General features: G+C 49.3%; 1 protein-coding gene across 1 annotated transcript; it reads right to left on the bottom strand.

The window, feature by feature from the left end:
- Positions 1 to 13,354: 13,354 nt before the first annotated feature.
- On the bottom strand, positions 13,355 to 24,083 carry LOC129694878 (zinc-binding protein A33-like). Its single transcript, XM_055631635.1, has 6 exons — positions 23,656 to 24,083; positions 22,552 to 22,647; positions 18,536 to 18,769; positions 17,566 to 17,588; positions 17,350 to 17,468; positions 13,355 to 16,148 (listed from the first exon to the last, which is right to left on the bottom strand). The coding sequence occupies exons 1-6, from the start codon at positions 24,064 to 24,066 to the stop codon at positions 15,619 to 15,621; spliced, it is 1,413 nt and encodes a 470-aa protein (XP_055487610.1). The 5' UTR covers positions 24,067 to 24,083; the 3' UTR covers positions 13,355 to 15,618.
- Between the last annotated feature and the right edge of the window lie 897 nt (positions 24,084 to 24,980).

Below are 24,980 nucleotides of genomic sequence, written 5' to 3'. Positions count from 1 at the left end.
AAGAGAGGTAGATAAGTGTCATTCATACTGTGGCTCCGCCCACAGGTTTAATAGACAGATCTCTCTCTCTCTCTCTTTTTTTTTTCAAAGTCTTTATTCAACACATCAAATAATACAACAGATCAAGTCATACACAAAACGAACTTACATTATATCCAGTGTCATTAGAGTACAACATTACAATCAATTTTCACAATACTCTCAACCCCACGCGGTGACCAGCGCCCACGGAATACCTCCAAAGTCCTCGTGAGCACCGCATGTTCCCTCTGCAGGGACACGCGTGCACGGACGTAGGCCCGAAAGAGGGGCAAGCAGTCGACTCTTGCCTGACCATCCAACGCCTGCTGCCTGGACCCGCGTATGGCCATCTTGGCCAGGCCCAGGAGTAGACCGACAGGTAGGTCCCACCCTCCCACTTGGCCCTCCCCACACCCTGCCTTGTGTCCAAACACAAGAATCGTAGGACTAAAATGTAACCAGAACTTTAGGAACAACCCCTTCAGATATTCATACAGGGGCAGTAGCCTCTCACACTCCATATAAATGTGGAACACGGTCTCTTCCTCGCCACAGAAAATACAGGCAGCGGACGAGTCCGTGAACCGACTCAAAAGTTTGTTACTCGCCACCGCTCTGTGCAGCACTCTCCACCCCAGGTCCCCCACGTAAAGGGGGACAACTCCCTTGTAGAGGGACCCCCACTGTGGACATTCCCCGCCTTCAGGTGGTAACACCGTCCGCCATGGTGTGTCGGGACGGGAGACGAAGGCAAGGAGGTGCAGAATGTGCAGGAACATTTTATACAGGGAGCGTCTCTTCGCGTCACGAAACGGCACGCTAATCATCTCCGTAAGGCGGCCCAGGTTGTATGGAACCGGTGCCCGGGATATATCCCGGAACCGAGGCCCAATAAGCAGATCTGACGGAGCGGGTAAGGGCTCATTTAAAACCACTCTGGGCGCCCGCCTCTCCTCGACACCCGCCATGATTTGATGAGGACCGGCCACTCCCGCAGCCGCAACATCCCTCACCCCTCGTGGAGCAACACGCTGGCTGAAAACAACCAGATTCCACACTCTTAACACATCCCGGTAGAAAACAGGCAAGCCCCTTAGGGCGGGTCGACTGATGCCCGCCACCGGGAGCCGCGAGACCCCCCTTAGACAACGACCCCGTCGGAAACAATACGTGGCCAAAACGTGCCATCTGGGGGGGTTCTCTATATACATATACCTCCTCAGAGTCCTGAGGCGGAGAGCCGCCACCTGGGTACGCACGCATACCAAGGACTGGCCGCCCTCCTCTAACGGGAGACTCAGGACAGCTGTGGAAACCCAGTGCTTCCTATTTCCCCAAAATAAGTCCACCAGCTTCTTCTGTAAAGCATTTACAAAAGTGGGAGGCGGGACATGAGTAGCCAGCCGGTACCATAACATGGAGGCCACCAGCTGGTTTATGACCAACACCCTCCCCTGAAAAGAAAGAACTCCAAGCAGGCCTGACCAGCGTCCCAGCCTGGCAACCACTTTCGTCTCCAACTCCTGCCAATTTGCCGGCCAAGCATCCTCAGTGGGACTCAGGTACACCCCCAGATAGAGGAGGTGCGTGGTGCTCCACGCAAACATTGCCATCTCCTCTGGCAGGGAGTCCACCAGCCACTGACCCACTAAAAGTCCAGAGCACTTGCTCCAATTAATCCTGGCAGAAGATGCATCCGAGAAAATCTTCTGGCAATCACGCATCCTCCGCAGGTCACCAGGATCGGTGAACATAAGGAGTACATCATCGGCATAGGCCGAAAGAACCAACTCCACCCCTGGGCCCGGTACGGCCAGGCCTGTCAACCTCCTCCGAGGAAGACACGGAAATGGCTCCACACAGACGGAGTACAGCTGACCTGACATGGGGCACCCCTGACGGACCCCCCTCCCAAAAATGAAAGGGAACCAACAACGCACCATTAACCTTCACAAGGCACTCCTCTGCAGCATACAAGAGGCGGACCCGGGCCACAAAATGCGGTCCAAATCCAAACGCTTGCAACGTTCCGAACATGTATTCATGCTCTACCCTATCAAAAACCTTCTCCTGATCAAGAGACAGAAACGCAGCTGACTGACCAGTTCCCTGTGCTAGATGAATCAGGTCCCTAACCAGGTGGATGTTATCCTGAATGGACCGACCAGGGACTGTGTAAGACTGGTCATGGTGAATCAGCTGAGACAGCACAGAGCCCAGGCGATTTGCCATCGCCCGTGCAAATACTTTATACTCTGTGCATAGGAGAGAGACCGGGCGCCAGTTTTTCAACAGGCGGAGTTCCGCCTTCTTGGGCAGCAGGACAACCACTGCTCTACGCCACGAGAGAGGCATCTTCCCTGTCGCCAGGCTCTCCCCCAGAACCAACATGTAATCACCCCCCCAGGATACCCCAGAAGGCTCTTACAAACTCTACCGTCAGCCCATCCAGCTCGGCGGACTTACCCCTCCTGAGCTGATGCAGTGCACAAGTCAACTCCTCCAAAGATAAAGGGCCATCAAGAAGATCGGCCACCTCCCTATCTATAACCGGTAGACTCTCCCACAGGTCCTGCTGAGCTTCCCCGCTGACTCCACCTGCGGAGAACAGGGAACCATAAAAGGAGCTGACCAAGGCACTAATCCTCTCTGGATCCGCGACAGAGGAACCATCATCTGCGAGCAGCTCCACGAGCTGCTTGCGGTCTCCCCGCCCTTTCTCCAGAGAGAAAAAGAAAGGCGAAGCTCGATCCAGATCGTGCAGCATCTGGACCCGCGCCCTCACGTAAGCGCCTCGGGACCGCTCAAGTTGCAGGTTCCTCAATGCTTCCTTCTTCTCATGAAACACACCCCATTCGCAAGAGTCACCTCCAACCTGACCCAGGCGAGACTCTGCGTCCATCAGCTCCCTCTCAAGCTTCTCAACCGCTGAGTCCTGCCGACCGGTCGACCCCCACGTGTATTCCTTACAAAAAATACGGATGTGAGCTTTCCCCACATCCCACCACTGCCTTAGGGAAGAGAAGCATCTCTGCCTCTCTCTCCACCGCACCCAAAACCGACTGAATGACTCCCGGAAACACCGATCCTCCAGCAGCCGGTTATTAAAGTGCCAGTACGCAGACCCAGCCCGAACGCGTGCTGGATTAACATCCACACGCACCAGACAGTGGTCCGAGCATGGCACCAGCTGCATTGAGGCCGCTGAGACACGGGAAACAAACGCTCGGGAGATATATATTCGATCAATGCGGGAACCACGGCCCTCAGACCTCCGCGAAAAAGCAGTGGAGTCTGGGTTGAGGTCCCGCCACGCATCAACCAACTCAAAAGAATCAATCAACCCTCTCAGCTTCTTTGCTACAGCAGGAGCACACTGAGTACCAGAACGATCTCGCACCTCAAGTGTGCAGTTAAAGTCCCCCCCAAGGAAGACACACTCTCCCCGATCAATAGTGCTCAACAGAGCATTCACTTCCTGAATTAGGCCGACCTGCATCGTGCCGGAGCTGGGGGCATACACGTTAATGAAATGCAACGGCATGCCATCCAGGCTCACGGTCAGATGGAGCAAACGTCCTGGCACAACTTCTTGCACTTTTATAATATTGGGCAGGAAATTCTGAGCCAACAGAATGGCCACCCCACTCGAATTTGAGCTAAGATGACTCATATAGACCTCTCCTTCCCACTCCAACCTCCAAGTGGGTTCATCCTTGACAACAGTATGCGTCTCCTGCAGAAAACACACTGCAAATTTCCCCTCCCTAAGGACCGATAAAAGCTGGAACCTGCGAAAACTCGCTCTACTCCCGTTTAAGTTTAGGGTAGCTAACGTGAATGCACTGGTTCATTAAATTGAAATCCTCATACTTCTCCTCCTAGGCTCTGTAGCCCCCTCTCTTTTTAGGAACTCCAAAAAGTCCCTAAACTGGCACTGCTCAGAGCCAGGAAGATCACTATCCTTGTTCGCAAGGATAGCCTCGAAAGTTTTAATTAAGGCGGACAGATCAGCCCACCGTCTCTTAGCAGCGTCAATATTTTTATTGTAGCTACGGCTTATCTTTAGAAACTCCCTCACCTCACAGATAACAAATTGTTCGGCATGGACTTGCAGGGCCGAGATGGCCTGTTTCCGTGCTGTAATTGTTATATGGTTATATGGTTATAGGACACAACTCCAGAGGGGTCTACCCCCTCACCTGACCCTGTGGTACCCTCGAGAGATCCCTGAGGTGGATGCTCAACCTCCAACCCAGACGACGTCATTACCTGACCTCAAACCACATCGGTGGTGGAAGATCTGGAAAAATCCACCCCCCTAACTTTGGACTCACGTCCCTGCTCTTCCTCACCAGGCCCAATCCTCCTTTTTGTCCCACTAGCATGCGGCGTTGTGGTAACCTCCATAAGGAGAGGGTCTTCCTCCTCGACACTACCCCCCGCCTCCTTACCACCCGCGCGTTTTGCCTTCCCTACCCCCTTCAGAGCCACCTCAGCTCCTTGCTGGGCCACGGCAGTTTCACTCTGGACCCCCCTGGAGCTGACAGGCGCCCCTTGGGTGATCTCCGCACTCGGCAGTAGCACACCCGCTTGCTTTTGACTCGCTTGGGTGGTCTTTTTCAGCTTATTCTTCTTCTTCTTCTGCTGCTCCCATTTCTCTCCCCCCTCACCCTGTGCCTCACCTTCAGCCACCCCCTCAGGTTCAGGATGTAGGGGGCGGGGGCCCTTGCTGCCCTGGGTCCCCAAGGTTGAAACTGCAGACCCAGAAGGGCTATCCCCGCTGCCCCGGATCACCGAGGCAGAGCCGGCCGCCCCTGCCAGGTCAGCGATTCCACCCCGCCCCTCCGAGACCTGACGAGCAACCCCTGATGGGCCAGCAGTGCATTCCTGGGCCGCTGCGCGAGAAGTTCTAGCAGCGACCCCTTGATTAGGACATTCCCTTCGGAGATGTCCATAACCATCGCACGCATGACACCGTGCCTTTCCCCAACTCCAACGCACGGTTCTGGGGAGACCCCTACACTCCACCTCGAAACTCCCCTCATCACCTTCCCCCTCCCCCACCTTCACGAACACCCTCCTTTTGAAACTGAGAATCCCCTTTTCCTCCGGGTCCCCCTCAGGGTGCATGAGCCTAAAGCACTTAGACCGCACCTCCCCAATCTGAGACGGGTGTGGAAAGAGTGTCGCATACGGAATACATGTGGGGCAACTCCGCAGGAGAACCGGTCTCACCCTGGACACCCATGGGTCCACCTGTATATGGACCTCCCCCCCACTGAAATCCCCCTCTCCACCACTGTGGCCACATCCTCCCGGTTCTTCAATATCATCTCAACCTTTCCCCTCTCGAGCTCGGAAGAGACAATAGCCCCCCTACCAAGAAGGGCATTCATAGCCTTCGTGATTGATCACCTGGACATCTGGGGCCCAGTTTGAACCGAGATACCAAATCTGTCCCAGTCCAAGTCAACATGAGTCTCATGTTCAGATGTCCTCGCTTTCGCTGCTGATGTCACTACTGCGTAGCTCCTCGCCTTCTGCCGAGCCCCCGCCATCGCCATCCGGGCAGAGGCACAAACCAGCTCCCGGCACCCCATCAGCTCAGCAAATCAATTCCCAGGGACAGTCACAGTCCAAAGCAATCCTCAAAAAACAAAGTCCTCCAGCTGAAAGTATAAAATTCTCCAAGTTCAATCCACTGCCGAGAACACCTTGCCTTGTCTTGCCAAACGCAAAAGCACCTTCTTCACATTAAGCCAGGCAGCCGCACTGTGCAAAATGACTTTAGGGCAGAGAAACCGTGCCAAAACACGACAAAGACACCGAAAACTTCATACCATCGCTCTCCAGGCACTCTTGGCAGTCCGCCAATGGCAGCCGCTCCCTCGACAATGTAGAGAAATCTCAGGGCTTTTCACACTTGTGGAGGCATTTTTAAAGCACAGAAAAGTTTCAACAGTCCAACAATAAGTTAAACTATGAAGCCCCTCTGCCTCTCTTCGATCTCCTTCCACCAAAAAACATTGAAAGGCCACTTAAAACCTCTCAGCCACTGGAGCTGAGAAAGGGAGAGTTCAGGGTGAGCAAATTGCTCTTAATGTCCTCGAGTCCAGCTGAGGTCTGCAGGCCGAGAGAACTCTGGCTGACGAGGGGTATTGAAGCTCTGGTCAGGAGAAGAAAGGGATACGTGTCAGGTATCGGCAGCTGATATCAATTGAATGCCTTGAGAGTTACACGGAACACACCAGGATGGGTGCATCTGGGGTGGAATTACGGGGAGCAACATGGGAACATGAGATATTCCAGGCATATATGGTAAAACGAAGTCCCAAATGATTCTGTAAACAATTTACGAAGAAAGGGTTCCAATGGACGAGCTAAAAATGTGGTCATTTCCGTATACAACCGCGGGAGATGGCAAATATCCTAAATAATTGGGACAAACAAGTGCCGATCGGTCAAAGTTAGCATGGCCCTCTTAAATAGGCACAGCAGTTCCCGAAACTCGTACAGTGATAGAGTTAATCCCGGTTTCCTATACCTGTCCCTTGCCTCCTTCTTCTGTCTTACCAGAGCCTCAATTTCGTTCGTCATCTAAGCTCCTTTATTCCCACCTGCTTTGCACCTCATTCTAGCAGGAACATAGACATCATCAGGGTTACACAAAAAAGCTGGAGAAACTCAGCGGGTGCAGCAGCATCTATGGAGCGAAGGAAATAGGCAACGTTTCGGGCCGAAACCCTTCTTCAGACTGATCGGGGGCGGGGGTGGGCGGGGACAAGAAAGGGAAAAGAAGGAGGAGCCCGAAGGCTGGGGGATGGGAGGAGACAGCAGGGGGGCTGAGGAGGAGGAGGAGACAGCAAGGACTAACACAATTGGGAGAATTCGATGTTCATGCCCCCGGGATGCAGAATCCCCAAACGGAATATGAGGTGCTGTTCCTCCAATTTCCGGTGCTGCTCGCTGTGGCCATGGAGGAGACCCAGGACAGAGAGGTCGGAGACGGAGTGGGAGGGGGAGTTGAAGTGCTGAGCCACCGGGAGGTCAGCTTGGTTATTGCGGACCGAGCGGAGGTGTTCGGCGAAACGATCGCCCAACCTCCGCTTGGTCTCACCGATATAGATCTGCTGACATCTAGAGCAGCGGACGCAATAGATGAGGTTGGAAGAGATGCAGGTAAACCTCTGTCACACCTGGAACGATTGCTTGGGTCCTTGAACGGAGTCGAGGGGGGAGGTAAAGGGATAAGTGTTGCATCTCTTGCGGTTGCAATGGAAAGTGCCCGGGGAGGGGGTGGTACGAGAGGGAAGGGAAGAATTGACAAGGGTGTTATGGAGGGAGCGGTCTTTGCGGAAGGCAGATATGGGGGGAGATGGGAAGATGTGGCGAGTGGTGGGGTCACGTTGGAGGTGGCGAAACTGACGGAGGATTACTTTTTGTATGTGACGGCTGGTGGGGTGAAAGGTGAGGACTAGGGGGACTCGGCCCTTGTTGCGAGTGGGGGGATGGGGAGAGAGAGCAGTGTTGCGGGGTATGGAAGAGACCCTGGTGCGAGCCTCATTTATGGTGGAGGAGGGGAACCCCCGTTCCCTGAATAATGAGGACATTTCAGATGTCCTGGTGTGGAACGCTTCAACCGTGGAGCAGATGCGGCGTAGACGGAGGAATTGGGAGTAGGGGATGGAGTCCTTACAGGGAGCAGGGTGGGAAGAAGTGTAGTCCAGATAGCCATGGGAGTCAGTGGGTTTGTAGTGTATGTCGGTCAGAAGTCTTTCACCTGCAATGGAGATAGTGAGGTCAAGGAATGGTAGGGAAGTGTCGGAAATGGTCCAGGTGTATTTGAGTGCCGGATGGAAGTTAGTGGTGAAGTGGATGAAGTCAGTCAGTTGTGTGCGGGTGCAGGAGGTGGAACCAAAGCAGTCGTCGATGTAGCGGAGGTAGAGGTCGGGGATGGGGCCCTGGTATGTATTGAACAAGGATTGCTCGACGTAACCTACAAATAAGCAGGCATAGCTGGGGCCCATGCGTGTGCCCATAGCTACGCCTTGTATTTGGAGGAAATGGGAGGAGTCGAACGTGAAGTTATTGAGGGTAAGGACCAGCTCCGCTAGGCGGAGGAGAGTGTCAGTGGCTGGGTATAGGTTGCTTCTCTGGTCGAGGAAGAACCGGAGGGCTATGAGACCATCGTGGTGGGGGATGGAGGTGTAGAGTGATTGGACGTCCATGGTGAAGATGAGGGGGTGAGGGCCTAGAGAATTGAATGCGCTGAGATCACCCATGCTGTCTCCTCCCATCCCCCAGCCTTCGGGCTCCTCCTCCTTTTTCCCTTTCTTGTCCCCGCCCACCCCCGTCCCCGATCAGTCTGAAGAAGGGTTTCGGCCCGAAACGTTGCCTATTTCCTTCGCTCCATAGATGCTGCTGCACCCGCTGAGTTTCTCCAGCTTTTTTGTGTAACCTTCGATTCTCCAGCATCTGCAGTTCCTTCTTAAAAACTTTAACAAGTTATTGCCTAATAGCATCAAAGCTAGCCTTTATCCTGTTCAGAATTTTAGATGGTCAGTTCAACCTGTCTCGATCAAAAACTATCCCGAAGCCAATAGTACAGCGATCGCTAAAAGGTTTGGCCACCAACACTTTCGTTACTTCCCCTTCCCAAGCTCCAAAGTGTAGATCTAACTATAATAAATGATCAATGCAATTAAGCCAGAGAGGATTTGGAAATATTCAGGAGCACTTATCACAGAAGCCCCCACCTCGTTGACTAGAAACATGCTCTTGAAGAAATATTTCACAAACACTTTTCAGAAAACTCGTACGCTGGGGTCGGTGTGGAGAGGCCGGGAGTAGCTTTAGTGTCTGTGGGCGCAGTGTGGGGGGGGGGGGGGGGGGGGGGGGGGGGGCGGTCAACGTTGCTAGTTGGACAGTCTTGGTGGGGGTGGCACTGCTTAAGTGGCGTATTGAGGGAAATGGCTAGAGTGTCAATGTCCGCGCTGTGTGTGTGGATGGGCGTGTGTGTGTGTGTGTGTGTGTGGGGGGGGGGGGGGGAATTTTGCTTGTTTGTCAGTCTCGGTGGGGGTGGCACTGCTTAAGTGGGTGGTGGAGACTTCTTTACTCAGAGAGCGGTAGCTGTGTGGAATGACCTTCGAGTTGGAGGCAGGTTCGATTTTATCCTTTAAAAATAAATTGGATAAGTATATGGACGGGAAAGATACGGAGGGTTATGGTCTGAGTGCAGGTAGATGGGACTAGGGGATAATAAGTGTTCGGCACGGACTAGAAGGGCCGAGACGGCCTGTTTCCGTGCTGTAATTGTTATATGGTTATATGGTTATAAGGGTAGACGGGGGCGTGAGGGTCATTTTCCCACACAAGCCATAGGTGACTGGGCTATCTGAACCCAAGCACCAAGTTGTAAGCGGCCTAGTTGTAAGCGACCAATTTAGAAGCAGCCTCGGGAGAACCCTCACTCTCCCAAATCTACCCTCCGCGGGTTGTTGGTCGGGTGGAGCGGAGGTTTGGAGCAATGTTATCCCTCCACAGTGATATGATGGACCAATCGCTGACATGTCCCGCCCCCGGGAACGTCAGGTCCGTTATTTGACTTTTCTGCTCAGCGGCATTCGGTTAGTTTGCATTTAGAAACATAGACATAGAAACATAGAAATTAGGTGCAGGAGTAGGCCATTCGGCCCTTCGAGCCTGCACCGCCATTCAATATGATCATGGCTGATCATCCAACTCAGTATCCCGTACCTGCCTTCTCTCCATACCCCCTGATCCCCTTAGCCACAAGGGCCACATCTAACTCCCTCTTAAATATAGCCAATGAACTGGCCACAACTACCCTCTGTGGCAGAGAGTTCCAGAGATTCACCACTCTCTGTGTGAAAAAAGTTCTTCTCATCTCGGTTTTAAAGGATTTCCCCCTTATCCTTAAGCTGTACCCCCTTGGCCTGGACTTCCCTAACATCGGGAACAATCTTCCTGCACCTAGCCTGTCCAACCCCTTAAGAATTTTGTAAGTTTCTATAAGATCCCCTCTCAATCTTCTAAATTCTAGAGAGTATAAACCAAGTCTATCCAGTCTTTCTTCATAAGACAGTCCTGACATCCCAGGAATCAGTCTGGTGAACCGTCTCTGCACTCCCTCTATGGCAATAATGTCCTTCCTCAGATTTGGAGACTGCTTGGCAATCGTGCCTGTCAGGAGCTGGGGCTGATTTCCTTTGACAAAACTGTCCACAAGCTGCAAATTTCGTTGGACCCGCTGAATGAATTCCCTGATATTTTCGACAACAACCTAGGCAAGTTGCCTGTGACCTACAAGATTATTACTGACCCCGATGTGACGCCCGTCAACCGAACCCCGCACCGATTGTCATTTGCCATGACTGACAGGGTTCATTCTATGCTGAAGGACATGACCTCCATAGGCGTAATTGAAGCAGTCAGCGACCCCACTGCCTGGATCTCGACCATGATTGCCACATTCAAGAAGGGAAATAACGAAATCCGTCTGTGTATCAACCCGAAAGACCTGAACACTGCCATTGAGCGCCCACACCATTCCATGAAGACTGTCGAGGATGTTACGGCAAAGGTCGGAATGGCCACCCTATTTTCTGTCCCCGATACAAAGAACTATTTCTGGCAGATACCGCTGGACAAGAAGTCATCAGACCTCACTACATTTGCCACCCCATTCGGCAGGTATAAGTTCCTGAGAATACCATTCGGAATCAACTCCGCCAGCGAAGTGTTCCAGAGACCTATGGGGCAATTATTCGAGGGCTTATCTTGTGCTATCATTGTCGACGATATCCTCGTGTATGGCAAAGACAGACGCAGCGGAACACGATCACAATCTCAGGCTCATCTTGGAGCGCGCTCACAAGATCAACCACAAGCTCAATCCTGACAAGTGTAAGTTCCGGGTTCCACCGGTTTCCTACGTCGGCCACATCTTTACTTCTGATGGCCCTAAACCCGATCCGAAGAAAGCAGCTGCCATCACAGAGATGATTAGATTAGATTAGATTAGATTCCTTTATTGTCATTCAGACCTTTCGGTCTGAACGAAATTTCGTTGCCTGCAGTCATACACAATAATAATAAATAACAAAACATACACTAAACACAAATTAACATCCACCACAGTGAGTTCACCAAGCACCTCCTCACTGTGATGGAGGCAAAAGTCTTAGTATCTGTCTCTTCCCTCCTTGTTCTCCCTCTGCGCTGAGGCGATCCAGGCCGAAGATGCCGCCCTCCAGTCCAGCGGACCTCCGAAGTGATGTCACCGCTGCCGAAAGCCGGAACGCCGTCTCCGCTCCAAGTCGGCCCGCCACAGCCTCAGCTCCGAGTCGGACCGCTGCCGAAAGCTGGAACGCCGCCTCAGCGAGTCGGGCCACCGCTGCCTCAGGGCAATAAGGCTGCTCCTGAGAATTACAGACCAGTTTCACTGACCAGTGTTACATGTAAGATCACATCATACACTCTCATATCATGGACCATTTCGAAAAGAATGGGATACTGGTGGACTCACAGCATGGCTTCAGAGCCAACCGTCCAACGGAAATACAACTTATTGTCACTATTGATGGCATCACAAGAGCATTAGATAAGGGGAACTATATACATATGGCAATCCTGGACTTTTCGAAAGCATTCGATACAGTTCCTCATGAAAGGCTCCTAGGAAAACTGGATTGCTATGGTATCAGAAATAGTCTACATAACTGGATTAGTGACTTTCTTACAAACCGGACGCAGAGGGTGGCCTGTGAAAGAACCATTTCTTTAGAAGAACAAGTAGTGTCAGGAGTACCGCAAGGCACGGTCCTCGGACCGCTGTTGTTCCTGACGTACATCAATGATCTAACTGAACACATACATTGTAAAACAAGACTCTTTGCAGATGTGTGTCTTGTATATACACCTGCCACTGATGTAGGGGATATGAACTCCTTACAAGAAGACCTTAAGTCCGCGGAATTATGGTAAAACACATGGAAGATGGGCTTCAACCCAAACAAATGCTCAAATATGATAATTTCTGACAAGAAGAAACCACCGACTCGAGACTTCGTCTTCTGTGGACAAATATTTCATCATACAACCATACCCCGGAGTTCATCTTGATATCAAGCTTTCGTGGGGCGAACACATGGACAACACGGTAACTAAAGCGAATCGGACACTAGGATTCAGACGAAACCTCTGGTTCTGCCCAAAGAAAGTGAAAATCACAGAATATACAACATTAGTTAGCTACTTACTGGAATACACCTGGGACCCATACAAACTGGCCATACCAACAAACTAGAAGGGGTACAGAGGAAAGCAACACGCCTTAGCATCGAGAACTACAATAGTGGTAGCACCCAGATGCTGTCTGACCTGGAGTGGGAAACGCTGGAAAAAAGAAGGGCAAGGAACAGACTAGCCATGTTGTACAAGATTCAAATGGGATCGTGGCCATAACTGCAGATAGATACATAAAACAGTGAACAAAAAGGAGAAGAAAGAGAAATTATATGTAAATAGAAACCCCATTCACCAGGACAGATATTTATAAAAACTCGTTATTTGTAACAACCATAAGGGAATTGAATAAACAATATAGTTAAATCAACTTCACTAGACAGTTTTAGGGGGGCACTATCAACACGTTAGCATGCACACCACATCCAAGATGGCGATGTGCAGAGTACTGCCCCGCCGACTACAAATTCAAAAGGTTCAGAAGGAAATTTAGATTTAGCTCTTTGGACTGAAGCAGTGGTCTCCAAACAATGGCCCGTCGCGAGATTTTATACGGCCGGCAGCAAGCTCTTAAAACGTCCCACGCAGCCGGGCTATTTAGCGGGTTCTGTGATAGCGGAAAAAACACCCCTCCCCCCCCCCCCCCTCAGGGATCCAACAGCTCCGCGAGTAAATTTCCTGTTCTCCCACCACCCCCCCCCCCCCCCCCCCCCCCCCCCCCCCGGGCCAGGCCATCGCCGACCTGCGTCGGGACGGCGAGCGTCCTGGAGCCGGTGGTGGGGGAGGGAGAGGATGATGCCGAGGCTTCCCGGTGCGGTGCCGCTCCACGATGGCTCCGCGCCGGGTACCCTCGGCCTCTCCCTCCAGATCCATCGGCTCCAGCACCCCCCCCCCCCCCCCCCCCCCCCCGCCTCCTCACTTCCGGACTTTAGGACCCGGGTGAGCCCGGAGCTCAGGACCCGCTGCTCGCGGCTGCTGCTGAATCCGCGGGAGGGGCGATTGTTTCAGTCGCCGGACGCGGGTAACGCGTTAAAATGAACGGATCGACAGACAGCTCTAATTCCAGTTAGTCTTTATTTAACTCTTCCCACATTTACATTTTCCATGATTTTATTTCCGCGCGCTCACTCACTCACTGGGTTTTTTTACGACGCGGAATTTGGGGATTAAATGGGAACCGTTCGTTCAGCGTCGACCACCGGGTTTCTGCCCCACAACCCCTGCTCCTGACGCCGGTCCCGGTACCTGACTCTTTAACACACCCGGTGCGGAACAGGTACTTTGGATCTGTCTTCACAAATGAGGGCACAAACAATCTTCCTGATATAATAGGGACCAGAGGATCTGGGGTGACAGAGGAACTGAAGGAAATCCACATTAGGCAGGAAATGGTGTTGGATAGACAAATGGGACTGAAGGCTGATAAATCCTAACTTGTTCAACCTTTCTCTGTAACTTAGTTGCTGAAACCCAGGCAACATTCTAGTAAATCTCCTCTGTACTCTCTCTAAGGGGTAAATCTTTTGGGACCGAGATGAGAAAAACATTTTTCACACAGAGAGTGGTGAATCTCTGGAATTCTCTGCCACAGAAGGTAGTTGAGGCCAGTTCATTGGCTACATTTAAGATGGAATTAGATGTGGCCCTTGAGACTAAAGGTAACGTGGGGTATGGAGAGAAGGCAGGTACAGGATGCTGAGTTGGATGATCATCCACGGTCATATTGAATGGCGGCGCAGGCCGGAAGGGCCGAATGGCGTACTCCTGCACCTATTTTCTGTTTCTATGTTTCTATGTACTTAAGGAAGTGGCTCTATAAATCGTGGATGCATTGGTGATAATTTTCCAATGTTCTGTAGACACATATCAGTTTCTGTGGATTGGAGGATAGCTAATGTTATCCCACTTTTTAATAAAGGCGGGAGAGCAAAAAACGGGGAATTATAGACCAGTTAGCCTCACATCGGTGGTGGGGAAGATGCTGGAGTCAATGATAAAATATGAGATAGCCGCATATTTGGATAGCTGTAACAGGATCGGTCAGAGTCAGCATGGATTTACGAACGGGAATTCATACTTAACTAATCGTCTGGAATTTTTTGATGATGTAACCAGGGAAATGGACACAGGAGGTACAGTGGATGTAGTGTACCTGGACTTTCAGAAAGCATTTCATAAGGTCCCACATAGGAGACTAGTGTGCAAAATTAGGGCACATGTATTGGGGTAGAGTGCTGACATGGATAGAGAAGTGGTTGGCAGACAGGAAACAAAGATTAGGGATTAACGGGTCCCTTTCAGAATGGTAGGCAGTGCCTAATGGGGTACCGCAAGGCTCGGTGCTGGGACCCCAGCTACTTTGCAATATACATCAATGATTTGGATGACGGAATTCAAGGTAACATTAGCAAATTTGCTGCTGACTCAAAGCTGGGTGGTAGTGTGAACTGTGAGGAGGATGCTATGAGAATGCAGGGTGACTTGGATAGATTGAGGGAGTGGGCAGATGCATGGCAGACGAAGTTTAATGTAGATACATGTGAGGTTATCCACTTTGGTTGCAAAAACAGGAAGGCAGATTACTGTCTAAATGGTGTCAAGTTGGGAAAAGGGGAAGTACAACGGGATCTGCGGGGTCCTTGTTCATCAGTCTAAGAAAGTAAGCATGGAGGTTCAGCAGGCAATGAAGACAATGAATGGCATGTTGGCATTAATAACAAGAGGAATCAAATATAGGAACAAATAAGTCCTTCTGCCGTTGTACAGAGCCCTAGTGAGACCACACTTGGAGTATTGCGTGCAGTTTTGATCCCCTAATTTGAGGAAGGACATTCTTGCTATTGAGGGAGTGCAGCGTAGGTTTACAAGGTTAATTCCCGGGATGGCGGGACTGTCGTATGCTGAGAGAATGGAGCAGCTGGGCTTGTACACTATGGAGTTTAGAAGGATGAGAGGTTATCTCATTGAGACATTTAAGATTGTTAAGGGCTTGGACACGCTAGAGGCATTAAACATGTTCCAGATGTAGGGGGAGTCCCGAACTAAGGGCCACAGTTTAAGAATAATGAGTAAGCCACTTAGAACGGAGACGAGGAAACGCTTTATCTCACAGAGAGTGGCGAGTCTGTGGAATGCTCTGCCTAAGGGTGGAGGCATGTTCTCTGGAAGCTTTCAAGAGAGAGCTAGATAGGGCTCTTAAAAATAGCCTAATCGGGGGATATGGGGAGAAGTCAGGAACGGGGTACTGATTGGGGATAATCAACCAAGATCACATTGAATGGGAGTGCTGGCTCGAAGGTCCAAGTAGCCTACACATGCCCATATTTTCTATTGTGTTTTGGAACTGGAGCACATTCTCAGCCAATGTTTTCCATCCCACGTCCCGAAGAAAGGATACAGTTTTCCCGTGAATTTATTCCCAGTGAGGGTGTGGAGATGGGAATTGGTGTCCGCGTCGTAAAATGAAACTGTCCCAGACACGTAACTGAAATAAACTCCCACCCTCCCGGGGATGGAACGGGCGTGGAGAGGGGATGGGGGGGAGGTGAGGGCAACAAGCTTGTCATCCCACAGCCCGATGCTCCAGACTCCAGTCTCAGGTGTCAGTGTGACCTCCCCCTTCCTCTCCACAGACTCAGCGGCGACTCCCAGACTCCAGCGCCGACTCCCCGCAACCACCACCGCCCATGAATGTCTCCCCGATATGAATCCCTCCAATCCCAGCAAACACGGACTGTGTGTAAACCTCTTCCCGGTGTCAGGGAGACTCATCTTGGTCCCGGTACATCTCATCCTCTTCCGATCCGCAGATACTTCGAGTACAGGACCCGCTGTATCCACATCCAGGGTGACGGAGACTGGGGGGAGAAGCAGAGAATGAGATAGTCTCCGGCGGTCGGGGGAGACTCGGGCAGCGCGGTCCAGGGACCGGGGAGACTCGGGCGGCGCGGCCCAGGGACCGGGGAGAGGCCGCTCGGCCTCAGGGACAGGCGGACGGACAACTGAAAACCTGACCGAGGATTGCGCGATTGTGGTGGGGATGGAGGAATGAAGAGGGCTATTCAGAGATGGAGACATGTCAGAGAAGAGGATATTGAGGTGAGTGGGAATTTGAGGTTGTTAAAGAGGAGGTAGAGGTGTGGGGTGGAGTGAAGTCGCCATGATACGGAGCTGCGGGGCACCGAGGAGACGTGAGTGTGGGCCTCGTCTATGATGGGAGAGGGGAACCCCCGTTCCCTAAAGCATGAGGACATCTCGGATTTCCTGGTAAGGAACACCTCATCTTGGGGGCAGATGCGGCGTGGACGGAGGAATTGGGAGTGGAGTCTTTACAGGAAGCAGGGTGTGGAGAAATGTAGTCGAGATAGTTGTGGGAGTAAGTGGGTTTGTAATAGATGTCTATCGATAGTCTATTTCCTGTGATGGAGACTGTGAGATCAAGAAAGGGGAGGGAGGTGTCGGTGATGTTCCAAGTAAATGTGATTGCTGGATATAAATCGGTGATGAAGTTGATGAAGTCCATGAGTTCTGCATGGCTGCAGGAGGTAGCACCGATGCAGTCACCAATGTAATGGAGATCGAGTTCGGGGATAGGGCCTTGGACTTGGAGGAAGTGTGAGGATTCGAAGGAGATGTTATTAAGAGTTTGAACCAGCACCACTAGGCGGAGTAGTGTCAGTAGAGGGAAATTGGATGGTTCAGCGGTCGAGGAAGAAACGATGGACTTTAATGCCTTCCTGGTGGGGGGTGGACGTGTAGAGTGAATGAACGTCCATGGTAAAGATGAGGGGGTGGGGGCTCTGAAAGCAGAAGTCATTAAAGGGACGAAGGCATGCGAGGTACCTTGGACATAGGTCGGTACGGATTGGACCAGGGGGGATAGGATGGAGTCAATGTACGTGGAAAACATGTCATTGGGACACGGCAGTTGTGTTTATGGATTTTGTGGGGAATTTCAAACTGGGCTGTGCGAGGCTTGGAAATTATAAAGTGTTACGTCTCAGGTGTAAGGTTTAAATATGTCAGAAACAAGAATAATGGAAAAGGTATAAGCTATACCTTGCTTGAAGTAATCAGATATTTCTTTGAATGTCATGTTGAACGAAACAGGGCAATGCAACTTTTCAATCGGCAAGGCTTCATCTACCACTGACATTGGTTTGGCTTCATCACGAACCCTGGAAATATTGAACAGCTGGTTATAAACTGAGCATTAGAAATGTTTTGAATTGTTGCACAAAAACTCACAATATTTCCATGAGGCCAATGTCCTACCTTTGCTTGCGACTAGCTTCCTCCTAAAATAAATAAAACACAAACCTCAATTGATTGAGATGAACCGTCCTCATCCCGACATCGGGAATTTCACCACATTTCTACAACCCTCTGATAATTCCCATTTCCCAACTCTTATCTCCACCGTCATGCAGACAGATAGCGATTATTGCCGCCGAGATGTAGAACGATGGGGGAAAGCACAAGGAATGTTCTTGAGAATGACGCCATAACCGAGAGGATGGAACTTAATGAAAATACTGGGATGGTCATGGGATTTCATCTGGAGAAGATGTCAGAAATGATGAGACAGAATTTAATATTATCGATGGAATTAAATGGGTGGGGATGAAATAACATCTCAAATCGAATGGTCTATGATGGAGAATGGGATGTCATTCTATGGTGAAACAAGGTGGACAAAACAAGCAGAGCAAATACCCTCAAGGTGACCACCCACTGCTGATGGGAACTGGATATAGATGATCAATCTGATGTGCGCGCCACGTTCTAGATCACAATGTTAATCCCCACAATGTGGTAATGGCTGATCTAGCCCAGGACTGAATTCCTCCTCTTTGCCCCATTCCCTTCGATTACAACCCAAATTTTCCAAAATGTGTCCTCCTCTGGTATAAATACGTCTAACATGTTAAACCTCTCAGAGTCTCTTGCTTGGAGATTCCCAGATATTCACTGTCCTCTGACCATTCCGTGGTCCTTAGGATCAGACATAGGATCACCTGCCATTGCTCTAAACGCTATGGAATGCAAACACCTCCCTACATTCAAGCAAGGCAGTCTTAAGATCCCATAGATTATACGGGAGGCCAATTAGTTTGGGAACAACAACTGTTGAAAGATTAACCATTTATCTAGTTCTGAATTACTGATAATTGCAACATATATTTCTGAAATATCATCCGCAATTTTGTGAGTGCACTTTACCAAACTGTGGTGTACCCCTCACCTTCAGAAACACCACACTGTCTTTTTGATTCATCTGTTGCTGCAAGTTTAATAGTTTCTCCTGAGTATATTTTAAATTCTCTTGAATCTCTCCAAGATTTTTCTCCATTGAATTTAGAATCCTCTTCTCTTCCTCTCGGATATCTCCCAGTGCGCGCTGCTCTTTCTCAATGAGAATATAGTGCTGTTCAGCAAACTGGGATGTGATCTTGGACTGAAGGCTGTGTGACTGTTTCTGTGAAATGAAAGGTGACGATCAATATATAATGTCACTGACTGTGTTTCATCACGACTTTGACCGTGACATTTGCCCGGTACAGTTTTTATTTGCTTTGGTAATTCAATAGCTTCTCTGAATGCTGCTGAAATGTTGTGAGGGTAATCTTACAACCCATCAATCCTCTACCCCCAATACAATGCCTGCCTCTTATTCCTTTGCACCTGCCCATTAATTTCCATTTATCCACCAACCACCCACTTTCGCAGGGATAATTTACAGTCACCGATTGAATCAGGGGGTGACGCAATGTTCAGTGCGGGACCCCAGTAATTTACAATATTATTTTTGACGAGGGAATGTAATGTAACATCTCCAAGTTTGCGGATGGCACAAAGCTGGGCGGCAGTCTGAGCTGCGAGGAGGATGTTATGGGGCTGCAGGCTGACTTGCATAGTTTGTGTGAGTGGGCAGACGCATGGCAGATGCAGTATAATGTGGATAAATGTGAGTTTATCCACTTTGGTGGCAAGAACAGGAAGGTAGACTATTATCTCAATGGTGGCCGATTAGGAAAAGGGGAGATGCAACGAGACCTGGGTGTCATGGTACAACAACCATTGAAGGTAGGCATGCAGGTGCACCAGGCAGTGAAAAAAGCGAATGGTACGTTGGCATTCATAGCAAAAGGATTTGAGTATAAGAGCAGGGAGGTTCTATTGCAGTTGTACAGGGGCTTGGTGAGACCACACCTGGAGTATGACGTACAGGTTTGGTCTCCTAATCTGAGGAAATATATTCTTGCCGTAGAGGGAGTACAGGGTATGTTCACCAGACTGATTCTTGGGATGGCAGGACTTTCATACGAAGAAAGACTGGATAGAGTTGTATTGTACTAGCTAGAATTTAGACGATTGAGGGGGGGGATCTTATAGAAACTTACAATATTCTTAAGGGGTTGGACAGGCTAGATGCAGGAAGATTGTTCCCGATGTCGGGGAAGTCCAGAACAAGGGGTCACAGTTTAAGGATAAGGGGGGAGTCTTTTAGGACTGAGATGTGAAATACATTTTTCACACAAAGAGTGGTGAATCTGTGGAATTTTCTGCCACAGAAGGTTGTTGAGGCCAGTTCATTGGTTATATTTAAGAAGGAGTTAGATGTGGCCCTTGCGGCAAAAGGGATCAGGGGGTATGGAGAGAAGGCACGTACAGGATACTGAGTTGGATGATCAGCCATGATCATATTGAATGGCGATGCAGGCCCGAAACGCCTAATGGCCTGTCCCTGCACTTATTTTCCATGTTTCTATGTTTCTAACTCTACCGCTGCACCATCGTGACCGCCATAGCAGGCAAAGGAGCAAGAGAGTCCTACTGCAATCGTACAGCACCCTAGTGAGACCACACCTGAAGTATTGTGTGCAGTTTTGTTCTCCTAATTTGATGAAGGATATTCTTGCTATTGAGGGAGTTCAGCGTAGGTTCATCAGGTTAATTACCAGTACCATGTTGGTACTGACGTGATGAAAGAATGCGTCGACTGGGCTTGTATTCATTGGATTTAGAAGGATGAGAGGTGATCTTAGAAATACAGTGGCTTGCAAAAGTATTCATACCCCTTGAACTTTTCCACATTTTGTCACTTTACAACCACAAACGTAGATGTATTTTATTGGGATTTAATGTGATAGACCAACACAAAGTGGCGCATAATTGTGAAGTGGAAGGAAAATGATACATGGTTTTAATTTTTTTTTTCAAATGAAAAATTGAAAAGTGTGTCGTGCAAAAGTATTCAGCCCCCTTTACTCTGATACTCCTAAATAAAATCCAGTGCAACCAATTGCCTTCAGAAGTCACCTAATTAGTAAATAGAGTCCACTTTTGTGTAATCTAATCTCAGTATAAATACAGCTGTTCTGTGAAGGCCTCGGAGGTTTGTTAGAGAGCATTAGTGAACAAACAGCATTATGAAGCCCAAGGAACACACCAGACAGGTCAGGTATAAAGTTATGGAGAAGTTTAAAGCAGGGTTAGGTTATAAAAAAATATCCCAAAAATTTGAACATTTCACGGAGCACTGTTCAATCCATCATCCACAAATGGAAAGAGTTTGGCACAACTGCAAACCTACCAAGACATGGCCGTCCACCTAAACTGACAGGCCGGGAAAGGAGAGCATTGATCAGAGAAGCAGCCAAGAGGCCCATGGTAACTCTGGAGGAGCTGCAGAGATCCACAGCTCAGGTGGGAGAATCTGTCCACAGGACAACTATTAGTCATGCACTCCACAAATCGGACCTTTATGGAAGAGTGGCAAGAAGAAAGCCATTGTTGAAAAAAAGACATAAGAAGTCCCGTTTGCAGTTTGCCACAAGCCATGTGGGGGACACAGCAAACATGTGGAGGAAGGTGCTCTGGTCAGATGAAACTAGAATTTAAGTTTTTGGCCTAAATACAAAACGCTATGTGTGGCAGAAAACTAACTGCACATAACCCTGAACACACCATCCCCACTGTGAAACATGGTGGTGGCAGCATCATGCTGTGGGGATGCTTTTCTTCAGCAGGGACAGGGGAGCTGGTCAGAGTTGATGGGAAGATGGATGGATCCAAATACAGGGCAATCTTGGAAGAAAACCAGTTAGAGTCTGCAAAAGACTTGAGACTGGGGCGGAGGTTCACCTTCCAGCAGGACAACGACCCTAAACATACAGCCAGAGCTTCAATGGAATGGTTTAGATCAAAGCATATTCACGTGTTAGAATGGCCCAGTCAGTCCAGACCTAAATCCAATTGAGAATCTCTGGCAAGACTTGAAAATTGCTGTTCACAGACGCTCTCCATCCGATCTGACTGAGCTTGAGCTATTTTGCAAAGAAGAATGGGCAAAAATGTTAGTCTCTAGATGTGCAAAGCTGCTAGAAACATACCCCAAAAGACTTGCAGCTGTAATTGCAGCGAAAGGTGGTTCTACAAAGTATTGACTCAGGGGGGCTGAATACTTTTGCACACCACACTTTTCAGTTTTTTATTTGTAAAACAATTTGAAAACCATGTATCATTTCCCTTCCACTTCACAATTATGCACCACTTTGTGTTGGTCTATCACAAAAAATCCCAATAAAATACATTTACGTTTGTGGTTGTAACGTGACAAAATGTGGAAAATTTCAAAGGGCATGAATACATTTGCAAGCCACTGTATATAAAACATTCTTAAGGGATTAGACAAGTTTGATGCAGGAAAGATGTTGCCGATGTTGGGGGAATCCAGTACCAGGGGGTCACAATTTAAGAATAAGTGGTAGGCCATTTAGGACTGAGATGAGGAAAAACTTGTTCAACCAGAGAGTTGTGAATCTGTGGATTATCTGCCACAGAAAGCAGTGGCGGTAAATTCTCCGGATGTTTTCAAGAGAGGGTTAGATTTAATGGATTTAAGGACTAATGGGTATGGAGGAAAAGCATGACTGGGGTACTGATTTTGGATGATAATCCATGATTATGTTGAATGGCGGTGCTGGCTCCAAGGGCAGAATGGCCTACTCCTGCACCTATTTTCTATGTTTCTAGGATCATTGAAACAGCATGTAGGATTGGGGACGTGGAAGGAATCCGACGCGGTCACAGGGAGAAGGCGTGAACCATACGGCCAGCACCCGAGGTCAGGATCGAACCCGCTCACCAGAACCAGGAGACAGTGCACTACCTGTGTCACTGCGCTGCCCTATTATTACACGCATCACAGCGATCAAATCTACACACGTTCAGGAAATCGAAATTGGAAAGCCTCACCAGGACTCCAGAAATCTTCTGTTTCTGTTGCTGCTCCATTTGCTGGATCTCTGATTTCTTTTTTGTGAGAGACTGGACGGAAGATTTCACCTGATCCTGGGATTGTGTTTGAAAATCAGATAATTAAATTGTTGGACGATAAAGAAGGAAATAAAATGATGTGATTAAAATCAGTTTGCATTTAGAAACATAGAAACATAGAAATTAGGTGCAGGAGTAGGCCATTCGGCCCTTCGAGCCTGCACCGCCATTCAATATGATCATGGCTGATCATCCAACTCAGTATCCCGTACCTGCCTTCTCTCCATACCCTCTGATCCCCTTGGCCACAAGGGCCACATCTAACTCCCTCTTAAATATAGGCAATGAACTGGCCTCAACTACCCTCTGTGGCAGAGAGTTCCAGAGATTCACAACTCTCTGTGTTGAAGTAGTTCTCCGCATCTCGGTTTTAAAGGATTGCCCCCTTTTCCTTAAGCTGTGACCCCTTGTCCTGGACTTCCCCAACATCGGGAACAATCTTCCTGCATCTAGCCTGTCCAACCCCTTAAGAATTTTGTAAGTTTCTATAAGATCCCCTCTCAATCTCCTAAATTCTAGAGAGTATAAATCAAGTCTATCCAGTCTTTCTTCATAAGACAGTCCTGACATCCCAGAAATCAGTCTGGTGAACCTTCTCTGCACTCCCTCTATGGCAATAATGTCCTTCCTCAGATTTGGAGACAAAACTGTACGCAATACTCCAGGTGTGATCTCACCAAGACCCTGTACAACTGCAGTAGAACCTCCCTGCTCCTATACTCAAATCTTTTTGCTATGAAAGCCAACATACCATTAGCTTTCTTTACTGTCTGCTGCATCTGCATGCCTACCTTCAATGACTGGTGTACCATGACACCCAGGTCTCGCTGCATCTCCCCCTTTCCCAATCGGCCACCATTTAGATAATAGTCTGCTTTCCCGTTTTTGCCACCAAAATGGATAACCTCACATTTATCCACATTATACTGCATCTGCTAAACATTTGCCCACTCACCCAGCCTACCCAAGTCACCTTTCAGTCTCCTAGCATCCTCCTCACAGCTAACACTGCCCTCCAGTTACCTTGTATATTTGAACAGCTTCTTTAACCGGCATGAAGCGGTGATCTCTGTGTTCCCGCCCAGCTGCACAAACCACACAGATCAGCTTCTTGTCCGTTTCACAAAACAGCTTCAGTTCTTCTCGATGTTCCTCGCACTGAAGTTTACTTTCATTCTCTGTCCGATTCATGTTCAGCGTTCGAGCTTTCTCAGACAGTCTCGCCAAGGCCCGATTCACCCTGAGGGTGCGGTCTGTAAACACCTCTCTACATTCCGGGCAGGAGTTTCTCCCCTCCCTGTCCCAACACTGTGTGATACAGGAGCGGCAGAAGTTGTGCCCACACTCCAGTGACACCGGATCGGTGAAGAAATCCAGGCAGATCGGACAAATTGCCTCCTCTGTCAAGCTCTCGAACCTAACTTTCGAAGCCATTTTATGTCCGCCACTTCCTGGTTCAAAGGGCATTCCCTTCGGCGCAACTGCTGAAGCCCTGCAGTATCCCGAGTGTCTACAGCACACGCTGCCGTCTCGGGGAATGAATGTTATTTGACTGCAAGTACTCAATTTGAAGGTGTTGTGGCCGCTTCTAACTAATCTCACACGAGATAGGGGTCATTTAGGTATTATTTATATTAGAACGACATGAAGCTGGGGGGCAGTGTTAGCTGTGAGGAGGATGCTAGGAGGCTTCAAGGTGACTTGCAAAGGCTGGGTGAGTGGGCAAATGCATGGCAGATGCAGCATAATGTAGATACATGTGAGGTTACTCACTTTGGTGGCAAAAACAGGAAAGTAGACTATTATCTGAAATGGTGGCCGATTAGGAAAGGGGGAGATGCAACGAGACCTGGGTGTCATGGTACATCAGCCATTGAAAGTAGGCATGTATGTGCAGCAGGCAATGAAGAAAGCGAATGGTATGTTAGCATTCATAGCAAAAGGAAGTGACAATAGGAGCAGGGAGGGTCTACTGCAGTTGTACAGGGTCTTGGTGAGACCACACCTGGAGTATTGCGTACAGTTTTGGTCTCCTAATCTGGGGAAATACATTCTGCCATAGAGGGAATACAGAGAAGGTTCACCTGACTGATTCCTGGGATGTCAGGACTTTCATATGAAGAAAGACTGGCCAGACTCGGCTGGTACTCGCTAGAATTTAGAAGATTGAGGGGGGATCTTATAGAGACTTACAAAATTCTTAAGAGGTTGGACAGGCTAGATGCAGGAAGATTGTTCCCGATGTTGGGGAAGTCCAGAACAAATGGTCGAATTTTAAGGATGAGGGGGAAATCTTTAGGGACCGAGATGAGGAAAACATTTTTCACATCGAGAGTGGTGAATCTCTG

The sequence above is a fragment of the Leucoraja erinacea genome, unplaced genomic scaffold, assembly GCF_028641065.1.
Source record: "Leucoraja erinacea ecotype New England unplaced genomic scaffold, Leri_hhj_1 Leri_839S, whole genome shotgun sequence".
Taxonomy (NCBI): Eukaryota; Metazoa; Chordata; class Chondrichthyes; order Rajiformes; family Rajidae; genus Leucoraja; species Leucoraja erinaceus.
This window is presented reverse-complemented; position numbering and strand designations above follow the sequence as displayed.